General features: G+C 39.2%; 2 protein-coding genes and 1 pseudogene across 2 annotated transcripts in view; 1 reads left to right on the plus strand and 2 right to left on the minus strand.

Annotated features, from left to right (window-relative positions):
• LOC145479758 (uncharacterized) overlaps positions 1-26920 on the minus strand; it is a 307549-nt gene that overhangs the window by 190778 nt on the left and 89851 nt on the right. The gene's annotated exons all lie outside the window — the stretch shown is intronic.
• Positions 1485-26920, minus strand: part of LOC145479330 (isocitrate dehydrogenase [NADP] cytoplasmic-like) — a 111930-nt gene continuing 86494 nt past the window's right edge. Inside the window, exons 8-12 of the mRNA XM_081457671.1 lie at positions 26828-26915; positions 18296-18408; positions 18095-18192; positions 17133-17225; positions 1485-2488 (exon numbers count right to left, since the gene is read on the minus strand). Of these exons, the coding sequence (XP_081313797.1) occupies positions 2404-2488; positions 17133-17225; positions 18095-18192; positions 18296-18408; positions 26828-26915 (477 nt within the window). The 3' untranslated portion in view covers positions 1485-2403. The remainder of the gene's footprint in view (positions 2489-17132; positions 17226-18094; positions 18193-18295; positions 18409-26827; positions 26916-26920) is intronic.
• On the plus strand, positions 18455-19836 carry LOC145463984 (uncharacterized; annotated as a pseudogene).

Here is a 26920-nt window from a genome sequence, read left to right on the forward strand (position 1 = left end):
CTCTGCCTTGTAGATTTTTCAGGTGCTTATCAAAACAGATATTAAAATGTTGCAAGGTTAATTTGTTATCTTATTTTCAAAAGTACCCAGGACACAAGACTAACCTCTTGGTGCACTGGCGTAATGGCTACTAACAGGACTCATGTCACTAGCCAAAACTAACTTTGCACCAGCCAGCCTTTTTCATACACAGCTTCACTGACTTTTTTATAAGAGTGGTCAATCTTGGACATTTCTTGTTGCATCTAAAATGTTAATAATAATCACTAAGAAAATTTCACTCCCACAAACACGAATCCTGCTTTTCTTGAATATGCTTATGTTCAATCTCTGATGCACTTTTATCAGTGTTGCCATTTTCTTTTATCTCCCTTTAATAGTTAAATATTTATCACATGCTTATTAAGGCAATTATTTCCACGAAATCCACTCATAGTTTCCCTGTTGTCATTAGTTTCTATTCTCTTCAGTTTTACTTTGTCAGGATAATTCTCAATTTTGTTTTCATCCAGTAGACCAGTACTCCATTCCATCATGATTGTCACAATGGCTAGTGAAAGTGCAAAATCTACTATTCAAAACTGAAATGTGTGGCTAGTTGGCAGTAGTGTTAGCCTTGAGCCCTTGGTACCCAATATTATTCACAACAAATTGGTGCCATGTTTGTCATAGAATATCAAGAAAAACATCGTTTTTAGGAAAGAAGTACCACGTTTGGGTTAAATAATGCAAAACATGAGACAACAACATTGAAAAACTTAAAACACATCCCAATGTTCAATGATTGCTGTCTTGTAAAATGTAAAGCTTCTTATTTCAAAAATAACTTAAAGCCAGGTTTACACAAGCAGTTTTTATGAGAAACATGTTTGACTGTGCACACGGCACAGCAAAAATTTTGTTTACAGTTCAAAGTTTAGTGTGCCAGTAATGATTGGACAGCAGAAATATGCACAATACCAAACACCAATGTGGTAGCAAAATTTGCCACAGTTTATGTTATTTGCCACAAAAAGCTAGCACACACAGCTTTTAATAAACAAATATGTTTGTCACATAAAAATTGGTTAACTTACATCTACAAAAGCGGCAGTAATGGAATCTAAATTTTCCGTGTCCCTTGTGTCTCGGTTGTAGCAATGTCTCATTTACCTAAGCACACTAATGGTTTGATCAAGAACTTCGGCGTGCGCTTCTGCAACTTCTGAGTCAAAATTCTCAAAAATTATTTCCGTTTTATCCAAGATGTCTGCAAGAAACTTAGGAAACTCAACTTCTAAATCTAGTTCTCCTTCGCCCGCCATGTTTTCAGTGCTCTCTAGTGCTCAGTTACTCTTGTTCCTGTTGGCCGCGCTCGGCCCAGGAAGATTGCATCAATATTTGAGGTATTGGATTGAATCAATATTTGAGGTATTGGATTGAATCAATATTTCAGGTATTGGATTGCATCAATATTCGAGGTATTGGATTGAATAATTATTCTAGGTATTGGATTGAATCAATATTTTAGGTATTGGATTGAATCAATATTCCAGGTATTGGATTGAATCAATATTTTAGGTATTGGATTGAATCAATATTTTAGGTATTGGATTGAATCAATATTCCAGGTATTGGATTGAATCGTGAAAATTAAAAGATTGAATTGAACCAAAAATTTTATTTACCATTGGATAGAATGCCTTTTTCTATCTTTAAATAAAACCGTTATTTAAAGGATTAAACATACATTGCAAGGATTAAATTTTGCTACAAACGGCTTGCCATAGCTAGCCCTTTGCTCATGGAAAAAAACAATAAAATTTCAGATTTCAAAGGCTAAGAGCGAAGGTGCAATAACACAGTTTGTGCTGATTAAGTGATGTGGTGTCTACAGTGATCTATTCACATTTGGAATGTGCACTGCGTTGCGACTGTAGTGCCAAGAAAACAGTTAAATTTTAGAAGCGCGGATTTAAGAACAAAAAGATCTTCTTGTTTCAAGAGGATTTGCTTTGGAAGCAGGGGTAAAGTCTTCGCCTCCAAACCTTGTCCCGAGCGGCAATTCTCTATGTAATCATCCCTTTTGAGTCTAATTGTCTAAAATCACAAAACAGTCACTTCTATGTAGTTATAAAATAAAATTTACTTCATCCACATTGATCACAGTCACGCTTTGCTAATTCTGCAGCTAGAAACCATGCACACAGAATTGTAAAGGCCTAACTACAAGGTACACTAAGGTATAAAATTTTTCAGTTCATAGGCAAACAATACTTAAGTAATAATCACATTACATAGCATATTTGATATGCATGTGCGATGCTACATCATCCTGAAAGGTGCAGAACCGTATCAACTGTTGTCGGTGGCTTTGGTGATCGACAGGATACAAGGCAAACAGTAAATCAGTTCCAAGGAATATCAAGAGGGCTGATAAAGCACAAGGAGGTGCTTCTCAACAGCATCGAAGTACTCTTCAGTTGAGCAGTACTGATCTCGCTTTACACTGAACAAAACAAAAACAACAGAACAGTAAGTACAATAGTAGAACAATGTTAAGTACGGGATCGGGCTTTTAAATAATCCTGTAGCAACTTGAAACTTAACTACATAAGCCATCATTTTTTTGTCGGAAAGCGATTCAGACTAACAGAAAGCAACCCTTGTAACTTCAAAGTTGTTATTTTTGCTACCCGTAGTCGTTTTTTAGATTTTCCCTCAAATTCGCAGTTTCCTATTTGCTGAAACGAGCAAAATAACTCGATGAGAACTAGAAACATTTAGTTGCTCTGTTAGGGTATTCTCTCCAGAACATTACTGGATAACTGTTTCATTTATCGAGTTAACGACCCGAAATTGATTAATGTCGTCAACGAAGTACATACAGTTGTCCTCAAAGAGAATTAGGTGCAGAGAATTGGAGCACTTCAGAATAAAAAAAAAAAACAAACATACTAAAAGAAAGAAAGAAACAAAAACTAGTTTCTAAGACCTTCAAAACCATTCGGTCTAGAAAAATTTTCAGATTTCTCGCCTTTATGATAATCATCCCACATCACAACAGATGTGACGTTATTTTTTAAGGTGCTTGTCAAGGTGCTACCCTTGTGTTTTTTAAGGGCACACCATCCAGATTTTACGCCGCTGATTGCTCACTGTCAGAACTCGTCAGGTAAGCTAATTAACCCAAATATGGAAGGAAAAACTTCTCTTTTTGAGCCTAGTGACTCATATGGCTTCCGGTTTCAGTAGAATGAAGTAACCGGAAGTACTTCTAACTCCTGATGTAAAAATGGTAAACTTGTGGGATGGCGAAGAAAATTTAAGGGTAAGCTTCCAGCCGCAGAATGCGCACATGCATGTATGTAGAAAACAGAAAATTCAAAGCTATTGTACCAAAAGACTGACTACCTACTGTCTATACCCTAACTTCATAAACAAAATAAAAACAAAGCGGTAAAAAGCTATTTTAAGAGCATGGGCCGAAAAATACTACCTCAATTACTCTTGGCAAGAAAGATGATGATGCTGGATTCATCTTGATTTACGTAAACTGAAACTTCGAAAATACCGTATCAAACGACTTAGCATTGTACCATCCGAGACTTCGCAAAGTTCAATTGGAGAAACCAAGAAAGTAAAGAATTAGCAGTAAAAAATCTAGATGGCACTGAATTCTTTAATTATAATTATAATTATAATTATAATAACAAGAACAAGAACAATAATAGTAATAATAATAATAGTAATAGTATTTATAATGTTTATTAGTGGCTTATAAAAAATTACAACTGTAAAAATTCTTAGGACAATATATATGCCAGGGAAATACTAACTTACAAACGAATTACAAATTACACTCATTCTTTACAACCCTTATAAATTTGTCTATTGTCATTTGTCGAAAAAATTTAAATAAGAATAGTAAAAAATACTCTACACATTTAAATGGCAAAAACTCTACTTTAAAAATACACTGTAGCTATATGCAGGTCCACTTCTTGGCTCAGTGTTTGTGGCTTTGGCTAGAGTTCCCCAGAAATAGCATTCTCAATTGCCGTAACAAGTAATCGTAATAATAATAATCATAACAATTACAATTTCCTCAAATGTGATTGGTGCATAAACTGCTGTATTTTGCTCTAATTAATCTGCAAAGTTGTAATCGGATAGTGTAATCAGACAGTTGGCTGTAATTGGACACCTGTAATCGGACACTTACATGAGCCAATCATTTTAAGTCCTCTCCACTAAATCCACCAATCACAACATTGATTGCAATCACTATAGTAACCACTGACAGAGACTGACTTTGTAAAATTGTGGAGGTTTAGTCTGTGGTGACTGTTTTGAAAGAGACTTGACAGCCATTTTGCAAGCTGTTCTCCATATTTTATAATTTTGATATTTAAAACGACAATAAAAAGCTCTTTATCAATTGAAACTTTTACTTTTGTGGAAAATTGTAATTGTTTTGATTAATTGGTAACAGGACATCGTGTCATCCAATTCAGTCTGTAATCATACTCGTGATTAACCACAGGCGGCCCAAGCTCTCAATGTTATCCTTTTTTTTTTCCTTTTTATGCGAACGTTCAGGCTAACGTGACATATGGCATGTACTATTGCATAACGACCGAATTTGACCACGCGAAACATGACTCACACCTTGCAGCATATGGAGGTGTTGTGTTACAACGGTTTGAATTTATAAAGGTTTGTATGGGAATGCAACGGCTTGCTTGAAAAGCCAATTATTCTTACATTTTGTGAATAAAATCTACTTACCCTGTTGCTGTGTTGTATTCTTTGTTGTTTGCCAGCTCCTCGGGCCGATCTAACGTGATTTCGGCGAGTTATCGTTCTGTGGGTTTCCACTACTAAAAGAAAGACAAGGCCAGACACTGATTTCCGGAGTGCCTGCCGCTCGGAGCGAATAAATCCAGTGAAAATAACCCTGCCGGCTCAATTCCTCCATAGAATCGAAGAAGAAATGTTGAAGTTCCATGTCAGTTCACTCGCTAAGCGATTCCATCCACAACGCCTTCACAACGATACATTTATTTCGAGATTGCTTCGCTCGCAAACTCGAAAACAGCCGCGTCACAAAAGTTAGGACACTTTCGCAGTGTTGGGTAACTATAATTAGCCTGACCGGGGGTAGTCAGCAACGATTTGTCAACGCTCAAAACCAAAATGCTCCCTGGGTAACCGGGCACTCCCTTTATGGGTTTGACAACTAAAGCACGAGGGTACCCGGGGAGCATTTTGGTTTGAGCGTTGACAAATCGTTGCTGACTACCCCCGGTCGAGCTAATTATAGTTACCCAACACCACGAAAGTGTCCTAACTTTTGTGACACGGCTGTTTTCGAGTTTGCGAGCGAAGCAATCTCGAAATAAATGTATCGTTGCGAAGGCGTTGTGGACGGAATCGCATAGCGAGTGAACTGACATGGAACTTCAACATTTCTTCGATTCTACGGAGGAATTGAGCCGGCAGGGTTATTTTCACTGGATTTATTCGCTCCGAGCGGTGGGCACTCCGGAAATCAGTGTCCGGCCTTGTCTTTCTTTTAGTAGTGGAAACCCACAGAACGATAACTCGCTGAAATCGCGTTAGATCGGCCCGAGGAGCTGGCAAACAACAATACAACACAGCAACAGGGTAAATAGATTTTATTCACAAAATGTAAGAATTGGCTTTTCAAGCAAAGCCGTTGCATTCCCATACAAACCTTTATAAATTCAAACCGTTGTAACACAACACCTCCATATGCTGCAAGGCGTGAGTCATGTTTCGTGTGCTCAAATTCAGTCGTTATGTAATAGTACATGCCATATGTCACGTTAGCCTGAACGTTCGCATAAAAAGGAAAAAAAAGGATAACATTGAGAGCTTGGGCCGCCTGTGGATTAACAAATCGGACTCCTGCTTGACGGTCGTCCGATTTTGTTAATCACTCATATGATTACAGACCGAATTGGACTTCAATAATAATAATAATAATAATAATAATAACAACAACAACAACAACACCACTATCTTGGTTTTCTATGAATAAAAGAACTGTGGGAATAGTACAGAAGGCCCTACTCCGGGGTAGGTACTCTCCCCAGGTTACGCTCGCCATGAACAAAACAACAGCAAGAAAACAATACACATGTATGCTGGTAATTGACCTCTTCAAACACACTAAAATATGGGATTGTCACGTGACTAAACTAATGCTGAACAACTGGCAGGAATGGATTAGTGGGGATATATGGCTTGTGCATTCCGTCTTGACATCGCTAAGGCTACGAGACTTCACTCATGGCAGTCATTTGCATTTTTTTATTTTTTATTTTTTGCATATTTGAAGCTGAAACCAGTTGATTTTTCTTATTTATTTTTTACCTAATTGGTCTTTCTAGGTTAATCTTTTATTTAATTTTATACATATTTCTCATAGTTGTTATTAATAATTTTTTGATGTTCCAGAATGTTTCGTGATGTTCCATGTGTTCTGGAATGTTCCATGTTCCTGGTTTTATCGATGGCGGCTAAGATCTCGCATTTGATTCTGGGAGGAATACATCCACTTCGAGTGAATTTAAAGGTATGCAGATTTGACGGAGTTTCATGAAATTTTGCCAAAACAGTCCAGGAATGACAAACGAAAGTGTGTCGGGAAAAAGGCTCTTGAACAGCAAACTCAGGACTCAAGATTTTAGCGGCACTTACTTTTTCAGCACCTCAAAATTTGTTCTAAACGCATGCGCAGATTAATAAGCGTTAATGTCAACTACATACAGGGTGGAAGATACACTTCATACAAGATCACACACTAACATTGAGCGCTTTTCCTTGTGGTACTATTGCTAAGGCTTATTGTCAAGTTGCTTTATTAGTCCAATTGTCATGATTACAAAATTGTGATTCTTTCACTCTATATTTAGGTATTTTGCGTGATAGCCGTTGATATCTTCGTTTGCTACGACAAGAGTTGTTATCGTCTCAGTGTTATTAGTTTCAAGTAATATATAGATTTAGGCCAGCCTAAAGGCGTAGCTCCTAGGTCGGGTTGTTCAGAGCCAAATTAAGCTAACCCAGGAAAAGGTAGAATTGTGATTTGAGTTTTGTAACTTTGCGGTGAGGTTTTCTGTATATTGTTTAGCCTTCTGTTTTGAGTTTTAATAATCACCATATACACAAAACAAAGCAGCAAAAAACATTTGTATAGAAGAAAAAGTCATAATTCAGTTAACTTTTAATCCTGGGTTAGCATTAACCGGCTGCCGAACAATCCTGTCCTGTTCTCAACAAGTTAACCTGGGATGAGCCTGCGATCCAATCGAAAAACCAGCACTTGGTCAGCGGTCAACTGTTAAAATAACACTCGATCTCGATGAGCTGTAAACTTGAGCCCGTGATATGGTCACATGATACTGGTCCGCAAATACCTTGTTTTGACAGGTGTCAATTGATCATAATTTGGATGTCCAATATCAAAGAAGTACACGGTAAACCAAGGCTGCATATCTCTGTCAACCTATTTTTTGGAGTATGGCCGCCATGTTGCACAACTCCGTCGTCGTCATTGTCGTCACCGTCGTGCGTACGCGCCCATGAGCAATACCGCTAGCCATGATAACCATGAGAAAATCAACTCATGGGTTTCTTTTTTCTTTCCTACATGAGTATGGGCTCCGCTTGGCAGCCCTTTGGGCTGCCGGAGCTCCGCTATCAATTGTCACATCTATTTGTCTCACACTGTGATCTTGTTAGTTTTATTATGATTGTTCTATCCTGTTAGATTTGTATTTTATGCCTTATCTAAGTAGGACGTATTCTTAACTATCGCTTTTCAGTTCGAACCTACTACATCTACTTGTATGACTACTACTTCTATTCGTATCTGCTACCACTAGCGATCTACTGGTTTTCGCTATTTCTTCAGTCGCTACCTATTGTGAACTAGATCTATGGACTTGATCTGTCATTAAATCAGTTTGAATCTACCAAGTGGAGTTCCAATATATGGCACTGCACTACTCCTGTAGTTGTTTAAGATTTGAGTAAAGGTAACCTCTAGAGTCTTTACAATTACACATTCGAATATATTGTCTGAGTGGCTGGTTGGGATCGGATTTGGCTTACTCTTTTGCCATGAAAACAAACATTGTCGAAAACGTGACCAAATGAGATTGACGCAATCTGGACACCATGTGGTGCGATACTATGCGACCGCAAGTGGATATATCTGTCATCTCAAGAGTTGTCAGTATTAACCTCCCTGTCCTTGCTCATGGTTTCCACATGTCTCCCAGAGGCTGAGCTCTGGGTGCATCGTGGCAAAGGTTAAGTTACTTGTCAAGTTATGTATTAATGGAAACAGCTTCGGATTGGCAGTTGAAGAATATTGAATGAAGTTTGCCTGCTAAATTTAGGTCTGAGAAAGGTCAAACAAGAAACCACAGCACTGCAAATAACTTTATTTCAAAAAACACTGTAGCATGAAGGGTTTCAGATCACTGCAACACCACAAGTTGGGATTTTATCCACTGCATCACTGCTTCAATTTTGGCCTGTAGGCAATTTTAAAGCTCCCATTTGATTTGCGTTCTTGAAAATCTTCTCACTTGCGCAAACCACAGGGGACCCGAACCTGTATTACCAATAACATAATCATCTACATTCATGTAAAATAAATGTACTGTTATTTACCTGTGTTCCTGGGTCTTTTTGAACCGTTTAGAAGGGGTTTGACTAGAAGCAAAGGCGATTTAAATTTCAAAGATCATCTTGTCTGCCGCTTTGTAATGTGACGATCTGATTTCGTCTCAAGTTTTCATTATCTTCATTAACTATTAACTCTCATTGGGAAAGAGATTCTCAGGTTTCATCGTATCTTAAAACCCTCAAGATAATCGTTGACTATATGGGATGATGCAATAATTGCATAATCCCACAAATACTCAAATCAAAATTCTCACTTATCCTGGGTTAGGTTAATTGGGCTTTGAACAACCTGGCCTGTGATGTAGAAACCTTAATACTAAGTAACTCAAGGTGGACACACAGTCAACATGGTGTACATTTACAAGCACGTTCTTAAACCTTTAATCCTAGCATGCTTTGTTCAATGACGAAACTTGCATTGCGTGACACGGTCACACTAGACATTACATTTCTCCTTTCCTTTAGTTAACCCTTTGAATACCAAATTTTCGCCAAAAAATACCATTTTTAACCGTTTAGTCAGGTTTTTTGGCTGCCATCACGCTAAATAAGGCTAAGTTTTGCAAAGAAAGCTTTTTTTACCAAAAGGAGGGATTTTTTGAGGATTACGTACAAAATTGAGCAATATTTCAATTCCGCGCATGCGTATAAGCCAAATTTGGACTTTTTGGACTTGGACTTTTTTTTTGCCATTACTCATTCTCAATTTTGTTTGTTGCTCCTGTCCTTTCTTTTTTCCTCGGCCCTTTTGCTCTGGCTACCTTTTGCGTTGCATGTTCTTTCTGGCTGCCATGAAAAGTTGGATGTTAATTACGGGCGAAGCCTAGAAATGGACCTTCATCAATCATAGGCATAGTGGACCACTTAACCGCCGTTTTTTTTTGCACCAAAACTGATAACGTTGTTTTTCAATTTGCGACGTCGGGATGTTGTCGATATCTAAACCTGACCAATTTACAGAAAGGCCTAGCCTAGTTCTACTATCTGCTTATCAAGAATATCTGAAGACATTTTAAGTGATGACGTCACAAGTGGTATATGCGTATATGCGTAATTGGGGCTCGCAGGGTTAAATAAATCACTACAATATCAAGAAAACACGAAATAGCTAATCGAAACAACGGTGCTACAAAACAGAATTAGCTCAACAATATGAACTGGAAAACAGAGACAATTGCTCTGCTTTAAGTTTCTAATCACTGAGTAGTCATAGATAAAATGACATCAAATGTTAAATGTTCATATAACAAAGTCCATAAAGACAAAGTTTGTGAGTCAATGTTCATTAGACCAATACTCAATGTCGAATTAAACAAACAAAACAATGTCTCATCAAATTTCTTGAATAAGTCTCTTGGGAGGCTTACATACACTGGAAGACTTTCCAGGTACAACTTCTGTTGAGGTTTCAACACGTCCAGTGGTGTTGATGGGCCTGTTGTCTGCTGCCTCCTGACATGAGGTAGAGGCAGAGGGGAACGACTAGTTGGCACAGTTGGCATGTCCACCTCAATCAAGTCTTCTTCCAGATTAGCATTACAAGTTGTGACCGATTCATCAGTGAGAAGCTTCTTGAAGTGTGAAGACTTAAGTGTCACTTTGTGGGACTTGGGCTGTTATCAAACTATAATTCTTACTTGTAATGGTCAATGGAATGGGGTAGTTGACAGCGTTTCACACTGCTTCACTAGGACAGTATCTCCGACTTGGATATCACAGTCTCTGATAACTCTCTTGGATTCTGCATGATGCTTCATCTTCAGCTTATGTTGCGTATCTTGCTCACCCAAGATTGCAGGGCCATAGCTCGAGTCCTTTGCCATCACGACAAGGTAGCTTAGCTCTGATTGGTTGTCCAAACAGGGCAGTAGTTGGGGGGGACACCAGCCGTGCAGTGAGGAGTGGCGCAAAAATTGCTTAGAAACTGATACATCTCTTGCTTCCAGTTGACTGTGGTGCGCAGCACCTTACCAAAGGTTTTCATGAACTGTTCAACCTTTGCCTCTGGCCATAAGGGGGTTACTTTACGATGTTTGAAGCCAGGATATTCAGCAAATCATGCGAATTCATGCCCATTGAATGGGGGACCATCGTCAGACTTCACAATTTGAGGGACACCATAAGAGGTAAATATGTGGTCCAGCTTAGGAATCACAGCTTTAGCAGCAGCAGAATGCACAATCTCAACTTCAGGAAACCTTGAGAAATCATCAATTATGACAAGCACATTAGTGCCCAGCCACTTCACAGAAGTTGATGTTTACTTCCTGCCAGGGACCACTGGGTAACAGAGTCAACCTTAAAGGTTCACGGGAGGGTTTGAGTGTAGCAACTTGACAGGAAAGCACTTCTTCACAACCGCATTCATCACACTGTCCATTCTTGGAAACCAGACTTGCGAACACAACAGACTGCATGTCTTAACTAATCCTTAAGCCAATTCTAACCACACCCTTCTGAAGGACACCAGGTATCACAATGCAGTTTCCACCAAGCACAATCTTGCCATCCACTGAGGTTAGCAAAGATTCTGAGAATACTTGTGTCGACTCCATCTGCAGGTTTCAGATTATCCCAATGACCACTAGAAATGAGGCGCATTACTTCTTGCAATGTGGCATCTTGTGACGTAGCTTCAGTGACTTTTCACAGAGCCTTAGGTGTAGCCTGTGTCATGACAAGAGTTAACAACCTGCTCTGCAGACTTGGAAATGAGATCACACCAAGTACCACCTTAGAGATGCCTTGATATGTAGTCAGCTGCATTTATATCACCTCTTGAGTACAAGACTTCAAAGTCGAAGGACTGCAACTTAGATGCCAATTGTCGATTTTTGTGAGGCTTGTGAAGTGGGACTGTTGAAGATTGGCAGCAGGGGCTTATGGTCAGTTATCACTTTGAAATGGCTTTCAAGCAGATACATTCAGAAATGATGACAATCCCACGTGATTGCCAAAGCTTCGCATTCTATCTGGGAATAGCATCTCTCCACACTGGAAAGGGCTTTACTACCATAGGAGATGACTTTGTCATCCTGGGTCAGCACAGCACCCAGTCCAGTGGGGCTGGCATCCACAAATAGGAGTGTTTCGTTGCTCGGGTCAAAATAAGCCATGACATCATCAGAAGTGAGACTGTGTTTGAGCTTGTCCAGTGCTGTTTGGTGGACCTTTTCCCAATTGAATTCCATGCCTTTGTGAGTGAGGTCACACAAGGGAGCAACAATGTCTGTATAGTTACAAATGAAGCAGGATACGCAGTTGGTCATACCCAGCAGACTACAGAGGTAGGTGCATCTGCTTTCTGAACTGCTTCTATCTTAGCTGAATCAGGGCACATTCCTTGACCACTAAAAACCATTCCAAACAATTCAGTGTGTGGCATGTAGAATCGGCATTTATTCTTGCGAAGACTGAGATTTAACTCCTTGAAACGAGTAAGCACTGCATGAAGTCTTGTCGTGTTCCTGCATGTTCACACCATAGATTATCACATAATCACTTCACTTATGTTCTTGACAGTTGGAATGTCACTGATAGCAGAGGCAATCACATCTTGAAACTTTTCTGCGGGTGCATTTATTCCAAAGCTGAGGCGCTTGTATCTGAACAAACCAAAGTCGGTAGAAAATGTGGTAATATGTCGCGAGTCAGGGTGCTGCTTCCAGGTTCTTTCTTTGATGAAAGGGAATTCTTCTATGTGGCTGATGTACAGGCTTTACACTTTCATCAACGTGCAACTTTACTTCGTCCTTCATTTTGCCAAGATCAGAGAGCAGGCTGGGGCACTTTTGGAAAATGTTTCTCTCCCCTGAGACAGAATTTGCAATCTGCAGAATGCTCAGTTCAGTGGCAGTGGCATATCCCAGAAGGGGACTTTGACTATTAATCACAAGAACTCGGATTTAACTGTGTTGCACTTTGATTCCACCAATGCTGAATTCCACCAAAGCTCAAATTTCACTTCGTGAGAATCCAGCAGTTTACACATTCACCTTCCTCCTACACGTTTGCATCATTCCTAACTTTAATTGCCTATATATGGATTCTTCCTTAGACAAGATATAGTGATAATTTTAAGTTGTACATTACGATAGCAAGTTACAAGTTATTGGTGGTGTGGAGATTATGCAAATGATTTGCAAATGAGGGGGTGGTCACTCATCTGTTGAGTGTTTGGGCTATTTCTGCTGACCAGTAAATAAAAGGTTACAGATCAGTGCATGAGTAAATAGTGTGGTTGCATATATCATTTTAGATATTATGTAAGTAGTTGTGTTGCACTAACACTAGAAAATGCTTTTGTTTCCTTTTCGGTTAGAGTTCATTGGCAGTAGCAGAACAAAGCATGAGCTCAATATAAGCCAAACACTGTGCTTAATAGTGAGACAAAGGTGAAATTGATGGAAGCTGATATTGAATAGTTAAGAGGCGAATAAAGATCAACATAAGGCAATCCATATGTGTCTGCTAATATTGACAGTAGTATCGTATTAATAGTGAGACAGGTGAAATTGCTGGAAGCTGATATTGAATAGTCCCATGGCAAAGTGAAAAATCAACTTAAGGCAATCCGTATGTGTCTGTTAATATTGATGGTAGTATTGCACTTGACAGTAGCATCAAGTGGTACAGGTTGAGCCTGAATTATGAAAACTTTGTAAACCAAAGCGAATTTCACTTTGGGCGAGCGAGAAGATTTTCATAAAGGCAAATCGAATGTGAACATTAAAATTTTGCCTATGGGCAGTTTTTCTGTGGCTTTCTGTTGTCATGATAGCAAGTTACAAATTGTTAATACTGGTGGTGTGCAGATGATTATGCAAATGAAAAATAAGACCTAAATAAAACGTTAAAAATGTGCGGCTGCATATATCATTTTAGATATTACGTACACGTGTTGCACTAAAACTGGAAACTGTTATTGTTTGCTTTTTGGTCAGAGTTCATTGACAGTAAATCAGAAATAACAAACACAACAAAGCATGAGCTCAATATAAGCCAAACACTGTGTTCAACAGTGAGATGGAGGTGAAACTGACAGAAGCTGATATTGAATAGTTCCGAGGCAAAGTTAAAGATCAACAGAAAGCAATCCATGTGTCTCCCCTAATATTGACGGTAGTATTGTATTTATAGTGAGACAGAGGTGAAATTGATGAAAACTGATATTGAATAGTTCCGAGGTGAGGTTAAAGACCAACAGAAGGCAATCCATATGTCTGCTTATATTGGAAAAAGTCTAGTAGTCCCTCTTTCGCTTAGTCCGGCGTACGTGATTTGAAAAAAAATGTGAGGAAAAAATGGCCGCAGGAAATCCTGGGGGTGAGGAGCACGCGAATGGAGGGACTACCGCCTAAGCCCAACAGTTTGAATAATGCGTTGCTCTCACACACAAAAATATGATTGGCTTATGTTAGGAGCGTTGACAACCTGTTGTCAACATTCAAGATACGTGTGACATCTTACAGGAATGTTTTGGAACTGGAGCAAATCGAAGCGGTACCAGAGTAAATCAACACGTTGGAATCACGCTTCACAAGCCATGATGTTCTTGCGAATCTGACAACAGCCTTTGGAAAGATTCAAATTTATCCAGTGTTTTGTTTGGCAAAGCTTTCCACTTCCAACCCGACTGCGAGCGTGTTAGTGATTTCACTGCTCAACAGCATCGTCCAAATCAGCGAATATAAATTCATTGAGCTTGGCCTTTCTGCCATCCATTTGAAAGATTGAACTGGACTTTCACTTGAAACTGGACATTCACCTGAAACTTTCTACTGCTATCGGCAAACATTTCACTGCAGTTGGATGATCTCGTATGTCAAATTAATAATGTAAATTCTCGGTTGAAACTCTGCATTTGAAATTTCTGCAATAAATTCTAGATTTACACTTACAGACACAGCGAAAATCGTTACAAGATGCCTCATTCACCGTCTTCTTTTTAAAACGTCTTTATCAGTTTTGCTGAACGAACACTGAACGAAGATATACTTCTTAAGGCATATGTTTTTGCCTGGCTACTTGAAGAGTAGAGTAGAGCAATTTTATTCAGGATATCTCGTGAGGTTATTGACAACAGGTGATAATAAGAGGATGTCAAGATGAGAAATCCTACACCAAAAAATCACTTGGCTGTGAAAGGGCAAACTCTTGGGTTTAGGCAGTAGTCCCTCCTTTCGCGCGCTCCTTGCCCCCAGGATTTCACGTGGCCATTTTTTTCTCGCAGTTTTCTTTCGCGTCATGCACGATGGACTAAGCGAAAGAGGGACTACTCGTAGTCTACCTCAGCTGATGGACACTGGAACTAACAATGCATGTACATCTCTGAGCTTTCGCCTTGATGTGAAATCAACATTTAACTGTTTTCTTGTGCCCCCATGATCAAATTTTCGATATCCATTTTTTACATTTTCGTACACAATAGGTCTTTCCTAGATATCTTACCAAATTTCAATCTATTATGAACATTTTGGACCTTTATTTCCAAGAATTCATGGCTCCCACTAATTTTCCTTGTTCTTGGTTGAGAATTTGCAAAAATGTCATTTTCTGCAAAATACCACACAGGTTGAAATTATATCTGAATTGCAGTACTAATTGTACTCAAATTCTCGATCAAGACTAGGAACAAGGGGCATAGGACTCATAGACAACTGTCACTATGGCCGTTGCTACATAAAAAAAATTATACCACTGTGTACTTTCCTTGAATTTCACACTCAACTAGAGGCAAATTCAGCAAGATCGTTTCAAAATGCTTTTAACAAGTGTTCAAGGGCTTTAAATCTTACGTTTTTAAAGACATTGCCTTCTTCCTGAACATCATCATTTTTTAGCCTATTGGGCCACCTTAAGTGAAAAAAGCATCTTTAAGGTTGCCAACTGATGTGAAATCAACATTTTGCCATTTTTTGAAGTCAAGACAAAATTACGGTTTTCAAAACTTACGGTGAGACAAACTTCTTTCCTTTGTTGTGGAACAGACACTTGTTTTGAGCTTTTTTCTGGCATTTCAGAGTGAAAGAAAGCAAAATATAACCTAAAATTTGACATAAGGTGGATATGCCTATGGCCCTTCAAATGGTGGATGGGTCTGCACTTCAGCAAACATGGTTAAATGGCTGATTATAATTAGAAGTCAGGAAAGGCAAAAATCTCTGTTGATGCCACACAGAAATTTTTACTTTATGTATGGGTCACAGCCAAAATGAACAACTGCAAGGGAAAAGATCTTCACATCATTTTAGAGCAAGAGGTGGAGAATTCTTCTTACTCCATGCACATTTTGAACCAATAAATATTTTAGTTGCTTTTATTCACCTTGTACCTTGTAGTTTGTTTTTGTAATGTCTAGGATGGCCAAGACATCATTAAAGGTCATTGCTTCTGCATGCATTGCATGCCGTTTATTTACTAGGCATTGTCCTCGGGGTTGCCGTCATCATTACTTAAGCTCCTTCATATCATCCTGTCATGTCCTATCAGTCACAAGGCAAAAATGAAATCTTGCAAACATGATGAAACTCTCATCAAAAGTAGTAGGTATAATAGTGACCTTTCAAACATAGTGCCTCATGGTTTTGACCACCAGGTGCAGTCTAATCTCTCTAATCAAATTGTGACAGCAATAAGGAGGAATTGCAGCTCTGAAAGGGCAACTGGACTGAAATTGGAAAGTCATACTTGAACCCAATCTTGCTCTTGCAGTGCTACCTAAAGCTTGCTATTATAAGTAGCAAAGACATCAACTTCATCAGCCTGCATAAAACTTGGGACTGATGAATTAACTGTGCATAATGTGAATATTCACTAGTTCTTCCAATGAAAATAGCGGTACGTAACCAAATCATTAGGAGAAACAGACTCTAATATATTTTTAAAATTTTGCACCTTGAGGGTCTGCATGGAGAATAAAAGAGATCTCAGGCCATTTAAAAGTGATAAAATTGGTGATACACAAATATGTAAATATAGTTTCACTGCTGAGAACTGTACCTTTCAATAAACCTTTAAAAAGTCAATTTAATCTTTAGGAAATAGATAGCAAAGCCAACTGACAAATAAAGCATCTCACGTTTCAAGGATTCCCTTAAAAGATGCTTCACTAGCCAGGAGCAATGAGAGGTTACATTTGCAGGCTATGAAGTAACTAGCTGTTCATATTTGGAATGGTTACCCTTGAAAACTCTGTTTGGCATTTCACATTTCAGGCTTTCTCTGGGAAAATACTTCTCAAGCTATTAACAAATTAGAAAGACTGAAAGGTTCTGATAGTGGAGAATAAGAGAGAATTTAGGGATGGTGTGCTCTTGAAAAATTGAGGTGTATTCTAACTCTTAATTCTGATAATTCTGGAATGAAATGAAAAACGTTTACCAAGTTACTTTTTCTGGAAAAGTCTTATTTTCTGTTCAGCTTACTTGCTAAGTCCATAGATACAAGCAGCAAGATCTTTAGTCATGGCACCAGAATCAACAGTATCAACACATGCCTTCTCTAGAGCCTTGCAGAATCTGAAAAAAATATTGCATAATTATGGTGATCATCCGGGGATATTGAGTGTAAAGTGCATTTTGAATTTTGCAATTGTGTTGTGGCAAATCAACAAATAAATTGAAGGGTTTTGTGCAAAAAGGGAGTATGTGACGTTTTGGGCTGATTTTTATTTTTTGCAGGATCAAGCTAATTTTTGGCAGACTGACTTGTTTTGATATGAAAAGCATCGTTGCATAATTGTTTTTGTTGATTTGCATTTCGTTCTCGAGAAATAACGTATGCAAAAAACTCAGTTTTCCAAGGGTATCTTTTGGAGATCTTTTGTTGAGCGAAAAACAAAAGAAACCTTTGTTTTGCTAAACAATGAAGTCACCAAAGCGTGGTATTTGCAGCTAGTTTTATTATTCATATAATTATGCAATTCTCTTACTGTTGCTTCGTTAGCGCAAGCAAATAAGGTGCTGAACTGGCTGGATGCGAGTTTGTTTTGTCATGACACCGGTTCGATACGAGGTCGGTCAATTTTTTTTTCCAGTCTATTTCTCTACTTCTTTCAAAAATCAAAACATCTATTTAAAAAAAACCCGTGCTGTCGAAGCTGCTAAAAGTAACCCTTTAAGTTTGCACTGTGTCAAAATCCACCTTGGAAGGATTCCCTCTAAAAGATGCCACTCAGAAAACTGAGTCCTTTGGCATACATTATTTCTTGAAAACAAGTGCAAATCAACAAAAACAATTATGCAATGATGCTTTTCATTTCAAAACAAGTCAGTCTGCCAAAAATTAGCTCGATCCTGCAAAAAATAAAAATGGGCCCAAAACGTCACATATGCCCTTTTTGCACGAAACCCTTCAATTACATTTTGCGAAGTTCTTGGGCACATACCTTTTAAGTTCAACATTTTTGTCAAGTCTTGCCCTGTGACGCAGACCTTGAGTCCATGCAAAAATACTAGCAATGGGATTGGTACTTGTTTCATTGCCCTAGAAATCCAGGGAGATAAACACCTGTACCTTTAGTACTTAACAAAATTTGCAACAGGAAAATAAACTTACAATGATGTTTGAGTTTAGACATGTGTTGAACCTTTTGGTATTCCCTGTAATGTCTTGTTACAGTACCATGGGCAGCCTCTGCCTCAATAGTCTTCCCATCACCACACACAAGCACACTTGTCATAAGACCAAGGGAACCAAACCCTGCAGAAGATAAAAACCATGCAAACATTACCAAAACAAGTCATCAATGATTTGGTTATTAGATAAACAGACAGGTTATTGTTCGACAGATTAGTGTTATTCAGACCAGATGTCATTGTCCTTTTGCGTCACTTCATAGAGATACTAAAACCTTCAAAACCCTGTAGGAAGACTCAACAACAGAAGTTGATTGCCTGGGCATAAAATTCTGAGCATAAATTTTATAACAGTCATTAATTTACAAATACAGTAAAAACCCATGTGTAACAACATCAAAATATCTGCAGTACATAGTTTAGCAGATATTTGTTTTCTGCATGTTCTGTATTTGGTTTTCTTATTGTGTCATACAATTAGGTGTTTCAGTTATGCAATATGCGTTAATTGTGTGTCGTATATATAGCTGTTGTCAGTTAGTGGTCTTCCTTCGGGTCTGCTAACGCCACATGCTACTCCACTGTTCTTTAGCATGAACGAATCTGAGGAAGGGCATGTTCTAGTCGGAACGATGGAGTTTTAGATTCTTCTGTCGGTGCTGCTATACAGTCTACCATTTCTGAATCGATGGGTTATTTAACCGATAACCTCACTACGGTTATTGAATCTCGGCTTGGCGACTTCGCAAAGCGATTTTACGAGGAGAACAGCTCGTCCGTTGAACAAGCAGTCAAGAGAGCTCGGCGTGAACAATAATTATACCTGCCAAAGGAAAGGAAACCAGCAGCAGTTGGATCATTCTCTCCAGTGCTGGATAAACTAGACGAAGCATCTGACGCTCTCAAGCAGAAATCGTACGAGAAACTTAAAGTTGCCCTGGAGTAAGGTACTGAATTAGTTTCCAAGCCTGTTAACGCCATTAAGCTAAATGAGAAGAGCGAATTTGGATGGGCGACTGTTAACGAATATTTGCCAGACAAACTCACCTCTGACTCTGACGATGACAAGAGAATTTACTGGGCCGAGAGGAGAGCCGAGAGAAAAATTAATAAAGAGAAGCATCGTCGTGTCTGTTCTGACGAGAAAGGAAGCAGTTCCTCCTCTGCATTCCGTGCAGTTTCTTCGTCGAGATTCTCGTCTAAAGATTTCGTTTCTTGTTCGGAAGCTAGACCAGCTTTTCATTTGGGGCCTTGTTTTAAGATAAGTAGCCTACTGTTTCTCGTTATACTGGCTTTCTTTTTACTTCGTTGATTATGGTGTTACACTGAGACCATAATCCAATATTCTCCATGAATTGCTGTTTTGCTGTATGTCGTTCTATAGACTAGGTTAGTGCAGAATATCAAAATATCTGCGTTATGTAGTTTAGCAGATATTTGTTTTCTGCACGTTCTGTATTTGGTTTTCTTATTGTGTTATACAGTTAGGTGTTTCAGTTACGCAATACGCATTAATTGCGTATTGTATATATAGCTGTTGTCAGTTAGTGATCTTCCTTCGGGTCTGCTAACACCACACGTTACTCCACTGTTCTTTTATTTTTATGTTGTGGATTTTATTTTCATGCTGTTGTGTGTTTCCCTTTTTTCAGTGTGGAGATTTTGGTCATTTGAGCTTGACATGCACGAAACCTGCAGACACTTCAAAGAGTAATGCTCACTGTGATTGACTAGATGGCAGTTTGTTGACCACTGATGATGTTGATGCTCAACAAGCTGAGTGCGATTTTTTACATTTATTGTCTTCCTGTAGCAACAAATTTAGTGTTAAAGGCGGTAGCAATGGTGTCAAAGGTCGCTTGAAGCCCTTGCTTAACTTCTGGGTTGAAACATTAGATGCTTCAGATTTTGTGCTTGACATGATTAGATGTGGTTACAGGTTACCATTTGCCCAGTATCCCTCACAGTGCTTTCTAAAGAACAACAGATCCGCACTTCAGCATCCAGAATTTGTGGCAGAAGCAATTACCGAGCTTCTTAGTAATTGTTGTATTGTTGAACATGTCGTTCTTCCATTCTGTGTGAATCCTTTAACAGTCACGGAAGGAAAGAAGTTGCGTCTTGTTATTGATCTTAGGCATGTCAATAATTGTTTAGTTAAACCCAAATTCAAATATGATGACTTGCGCTCGCTATCCCGAGTTCTGGATGAAGGACACTGATTTTTCACACGGGACCTTAAGTCCGGCTATCATCATTTTATATTTGTCTTGATCACCAAGAGTATCTTGGTTTTGCTTGGCCTTTTTCTGGCATTGTTAGATATTTTACCTTTGCAGTTCTTCCTTTCGGCCTTAGTAGTGCTTGCTTTTGTTTCACTAAATTGATGCGCCCGTTAGTTAGACGCTGGCATTCTATGGGGCACACCAGTTTTATTTATCTAGACGACAGTTTCAGTAGTCAACCAGATAAGTGTTCCGCCATGGCAGCAAGCTTAATTTAGCGCAAAGAGCTTTCTTCATCTGGTCTTCTTTGTAACAAGGAAAAGTTGCACTGGACCCCAATGCAAATTAGCGAGTAGCTCAGTTTCGTGATCAACTCTATTTCATTGTCATTCCGAATTCCAGAGAAGAAAGTCTCCAAACTTAAGGGCTTGTTGGATTCTGAGATTCAGGTGGGGTACTCTTCATTCCCTGAGTTGGCGAGAATCGCTGGTAATATCATTTGAGTTGCTTTGGCAGTCGGCCCAATTTCTCGTCTTTTGACCCGGCAGATGTCCTTCGCCATTGAAACCAGGTCAGCATGGGACAACACCATTCATTTTTCTCCCAGTCTTCTACTTGAGCTCAAATTTTGGTACTGCAACAGTGATTGCTTCAACAGTTATTCAGTAAGGCCACCATTAGCAACCCATACCGTTGTGTTTTCCGATGCAATTGATGTAGCTTTCGGAGGTTTTTCAGCTTCTCTAGGTGGCACCGTTGTCAGCAGCATGTGGGAACCTGAGGATATCGGCCAAAGTTCTAAGTTCCGCAAACTGAAAGCTATTTATTTCGTGTTGCTTTCCTACGTTGCTCAATTGAAACATAAGAGAGTTAAAATCTTTACTGATAATCAGGGCACCGCCAGAATTGTTGCTATCGGAAGCTCCAAAATTAATCTCCAGGCTCCGGCTATGGACATCTTTAATCTCTGTTATGTTAACAGCATCGTTCTGGAAGTGCAATGGATCCCAAGGTCGCTTAATGAAAGGGCAGATCTTCTGAGCAGATTTGTTGACAAAGATGACTGGTCCGTCAATCCTTCTGTATTTCAAGTGATTGATGCCAAATGGGGCCCTCATAGAATCGATCGGTTTGCATCGCAATACAACGCCCAGGTTCCAAGGTTCAATTCTTAATTTGCCTCCCCGGGCTGCAGCAGCGTTGACGCCTTGGCCCAGGATTGGCGAGACGAGAACAATTGGGTCTGCCCTCCTGTGAGTGCCACTGTGCCTTATGTTAGAGCTCTCTCATCGTGCTCTGGTTATGGCACTTTGATTGACCACAGTGGCCTTTGGATAATTTTTGGCCCTTTTTGCATGACAGCTCTTCCCAGTTCAAGACTTTTGTTAAGGGAGTGTTTAAGCTTCCTTGTATAGAAGACCTCTTGTTGGAAAGTCCCGGCCAGAGGCAAATTTACAAGGTGCATCCCTCAGTCTTCAGTGGTTGCCAGAGATTTAGAATGTTAGCCTTACAGGTAGATTTTAGGTGAGCTTTTGTCATCCTTGGTTACCATGCATGTCTCTTTTCTTTCTTTCTACTTCTCAGCTTCTCATTGCTGATCTTTTAGTTCAGCCTCGTTGTGTTTTGCCTGATTTGGCAGTGTCATTTTGGTCAGTAGTTTGACCTCCATTTGTTTTGCACCTTTTGCCTGATTTGGCATTGTCGTTTTGACCGTATGTGTTTTGGGCTAAATTGTTTTTATGCCGCATTTGCTATTTCATTGTGTTTTCCTGATTTGGCAGTATCTCTTGGGCTGTTTTGATGTTTTTTATGGCATCTCATTTTCTGTATTACGTACCTCCTTTTTTATGTTATTCTACCTTTTGCTTTTTGCGGAGAATGTGGCACATGCAGCTACAACAGTTAATCTGACCAAAGAACCTACACGCATCAAGACCATAAAGTTGACAGAAGCAATTGACTGTGAAACTATTCAGAGTGACCGCCCTCAGCCTAAAGTTTATCAGAAATTTAAAGGCAGCAAGAAACTGGAGAAGAGAGCCGCAAAACAGAAAACCATCCTTGATGGTAGATGAGAACAGTAAAGCAAGGGGCCTATGGATTTGCGAAATACAGGAACCTATGAAGTACTAAAAGAATTTTGAGAACCTAAAGCAACAACTCGGTTTGCTCAGTGAAGAAGATAACATTCTGAGGTGTAAAAACAGACTGGGGAACGCTCCACTGGACATGGCAGCATGTTACCCTATTCTGTTACCAAGATGACATCACGTGACAAGACTGATCATGGAAGCCTGTCAAAGAAAGGTGAATCATGGAGAAGTAAAAGAAACACTCGCAGAATTGAGAAGTGAATACTGGGTCTCAAAGGGCAGACAACTTGTGAAGAAAATGCTTCATCAGTGTGTTATCTGCAAGAAACTAGAAGGAATGCCTTACAAGGCCCCCAAGAGCTGATCTACTTAAAACAAGGGTCACCGATATCACTGCCTTCACACACGTGGGAGTTGATTTCGTGGGGCTGTTATTTGCAAAGACCACCAGAGGTACAGCCAAAACTTATTTCGGCCTATTTACATGTGCTATGTCAAGAGCGATACACCTGCAACTTCTCCCAGACTTATCCTCAGAAGCATTCATTAGAGGCCTTCCATGATTTTCTGGAAGATGAGGGACACCAGCCTCCATAACATCCAACAACGCCAAAACGTTCAAGCAAGCCAATAAAGACCTTGCCCAGCTATTCAGAGACAGGAAAGCCCAAGATTTTGCTGCCAACTAAGGCATCACTTGAAACTTCAATCTAGAGAAAGCACCATGGTGGGGAGGATATTATGAGTGTATGATCCAGTTAGTCAAGAGAAGGCTTCACAAGATCCTTGGAAAGGCGCAGCTGTCATATGAAGAACTTCTTACAGTCTTAATCGAAGTAGAGGGAGTACTCAACTCACAACCCCTTACACTGTATGTTCATCTACCCCGAAGTCACGGAAGAGCCATTAATGCCATCACACTTGGTGATTGAGAGACGCCTGAACACTCTTCCACCTCCAAACTACAACAAAAGGTGTGACACCCTGGCAGACACAGAACATTTTCGGAAACAATGGACCAAAGAATACCTTATCGGGCTGAGGGAGTTTCACCATTGTGGTACCCAGGGAGACCATGACAGGAAGATCAAGACCAGAGACGTGGTTTAGATACACAGTGAAAAATCTGCCATAATGGAATTGGAGACTAGGAGAGGTCACAGTGCTAATCAAGAGCAGGGATGGTTGCAAACAAGGTGCTGTGTTATGAGCAGTAAGCAAGAAGGGAAAGCATTTAAAGCTATGCAGACCAATACAGAAGCTTGTCCCACTAGAAGTCAGCACACGAAAGCCACCCGAAAACAGAAATGTCGGAGCGGTTCAACAACCCATACTATGTCCTGAAACTTCAAGACCCCCAAGATGAGCAGCAGCAGCCACCACAAACATGGTCAGAAGACTTGTTGACCAACAATGAGCTGTTGGTCAAGGGGGGAGTGTCAAGAAAACCGAGCCTACTGAGCCTACTGAACAATGAAGAGACATTAGAGCAACCATTTTTTAGACATGTATTGTTGAAAGATTGACACTAACATAATGCGTAGCTAGAATTTCATAATCACAGGAGTTAAATGCGAATACTGTCTTTAAGGAATAGAATCGAGCCTTACTGTAACAGAAGGAATCAAGCCAATTAAAATTCTTACACTTTGGAAATGACTGACTTTTTAAGCTTTGTGAGTAACCAATCAGGCCCCAGTTGTTTGAAGGCTGGATAATGCTATCCACCGGATAAATCACTATCCAGCGGATAGCGTGGTTTGTTTTGTTAACACTTATCCTGCACTAAATAGCAATAATATTTATCCGGAGGATAGCAGTATCCAGCCTTCCAACAACTGGGGCCAGATGACTTTCTCTCAAAACAAACAATACAAGTCCATGCACTGAGTGATAGTGGATAGTGGGAAATTTAAAACATCCAGCATCTGAAAAGTTTCCATCAATAGATAACATGGCCAGTAAAACAAGTCATTTACTGAGCAAACTGAGTGATATCCAGCAGAACACAACTGCAATTTGAATCTGTAATAGCTTACTTTGTGAATAATGAGTCTATATAAGGTGGTCACTTATCCACTGGTTACCCATTTTCATCTCGTGAATAACTTATCAGTTGCAGCTTGCCGAAGTAGTAAGATTTCAGTTGCAGTAATCTGAAGGTTGTGGGTTTGAATCCTGGTGAGGGAACTTTTTTTCACATGAGCTAGTAAAGGGTGGTTTGCATTTATATAGGCATTGGAAAATAGAAATGTGCAAGCTAAATGCGAAAGATCAGTTCATCACTTTGCAAGCCGTTTTACTCAGAATGGTCGGAATACACTGGTCAGCAGATTTACCACAAAATGTTTATGAGCCTCTGAGTGACTGAGCTAGTGATTTTTTTCCTCACGTAACTGCTATAACTCCACCTAGCTATGCTGTCACAAGTTACTTAAGTAAGTTTATTGAATCAAATTATGGTTAGATAGTTCCATACTCAGATCATTCCATAGTAAAATCAGGTTGTTCCACCAAAAAGTGAGGTTGTTAAACAATATAGCCAGTTAATTCCACTGATAATAGGTCAAGAAAACAATCTCACAGAATGAAAATGTAATGAAATCCATCCAATGCTTGGTTTAGTTGAAGGTACGGGTTAATAGAAATGCGTTTCCTTAGCTTCTTACCCGACTGTATTCAAGCAAACTTCATCACGTCCCAGTTTGAAAGTATTCTTGCAAAAACATTTCTTTCCCTCGCAGAAACTGCCCCATATTTAAATCTCCAAGTGTACCTGTCACGGTTATGTTGCACTTGATAAATTGAATTTATCAAAAACTTAAGTTGTTTATAAGAGACATAGCTTCAAGTTCAAGGTCTAGAATGCCCTAGATACATTCACTCTATTGATCCTGAAAACAGTTTATTATTCTTTTTTTTGTTATTTTAGTAAATTATTGAATTAGTAAATAACTAATTATTTATGTGTTTATTCATGTCTATATTTGTCTGGTTGCTTAATACAGTATACGACTGAGAAAATTTCGTCATTGTGATTGGCAGTCATTTTTAATTTACACTGCAGAGCAAGTTTGTAACTTTCTTGGTCATATAAAAATCAAGTAATTGCATGAAAGGTCAAGCAATTAATGATCAACATTACCCATGATAATTGGAATTTTTGCTGCACTTGCATTAAGGCTCACGATGCATGCAATTATGAGAGAATTTTCAGTTTCAGTTCATGCTCTACCTGTGGTTTATTTTTTTTGTCGGTGACCAGACCCAAACTCCCTCTCTGCCAAATTTTGAGTCACACAACATGTGATGTTTATTCGCCAAAAGCTGTTGAAACATTAATACATGGACAATTTTACGTATATTGCTTTCTTTGTTGTGGGTAAAATATATTTTCTTTTGGTTTTATCAAAGAGTTGGATTCAAAGGGAATAATAAATACACTAAAAAAGATATCACGTCAGCCATGGAATGCACTGACGTGTTAGGGCACATGTTGATGTGTTTACTTTGCAAGTTTATTTCGCCAGAAGCGAAGGTCATTAATTTATTTGCAATTTTGCGAGTATTTCTTGTGGCTTTAGGCATTGAAGTAAATTCTTTGGCTGTTTCATCGCAGCGAGTTAATAGATCGGAAGGAAAATTAAATATTTGCAAGCCGAGCAAAGAACTTGTCAGAACATGCAAGGATTACATCATTAGTCGGGAAATAACCACCATACTAAAGATAGCCGCGACTAACGTAATTCTTGAATTAGTGACTCGTGTGACTACTTTGGTAGCCCTTTACTCATTGAAAAACCAGTTAAATTTAATCTGACTTTTAATAGTGTTATTATTGTTGCGTTCATATCGTTCATGCCCTTACATATTCCGAAGAAAGTTCCAGATTAAGAACATTACGTCATTGGAGATTTCACAATGGCTACGAGTATGACTGATGGTGCAATAATACAGTTTGTGTTGATCAAGTGATGTGGTGTCTACAGTTATCAATGAATCATCAAGGACTGCTTTGGAATGTGCACTCCGTTGCGACTGTAGTGCTAAGAAAACAGTTAAATTTTAAAAGCGCGGTTATAAGACCTAACAGATCTTCTTGTTTTAATATCAGCTGTAGTGCAAATCCACAATTGTACTCACCATTCATGCAATTACCAACATAGAGGAACCTGATTTGTAAAGTGAAGGAAACTTGATTATTTTATGAAATTAAAGATATTACCTTGAGCTAGAGTGTCAGACTGTACATCTCCATCATAATTCTTTGCAGCCCAAACAAATCCACCAGGCGACTTGAGGGCATATGCCACCTAAT

Source organism: Orbicella franksi, chromosome 1, assembly GCF_964199315.1.
Source record: "Orbicella franksi chromosome 1, jaOrbFran1.1, whole genome shotgun sequence".
NCBI lineage: Eukaryota > Metazoa > Cnidaria > Anthozoa > Scleractinia > Merulinidae > Orbicella > Orbicella franksi.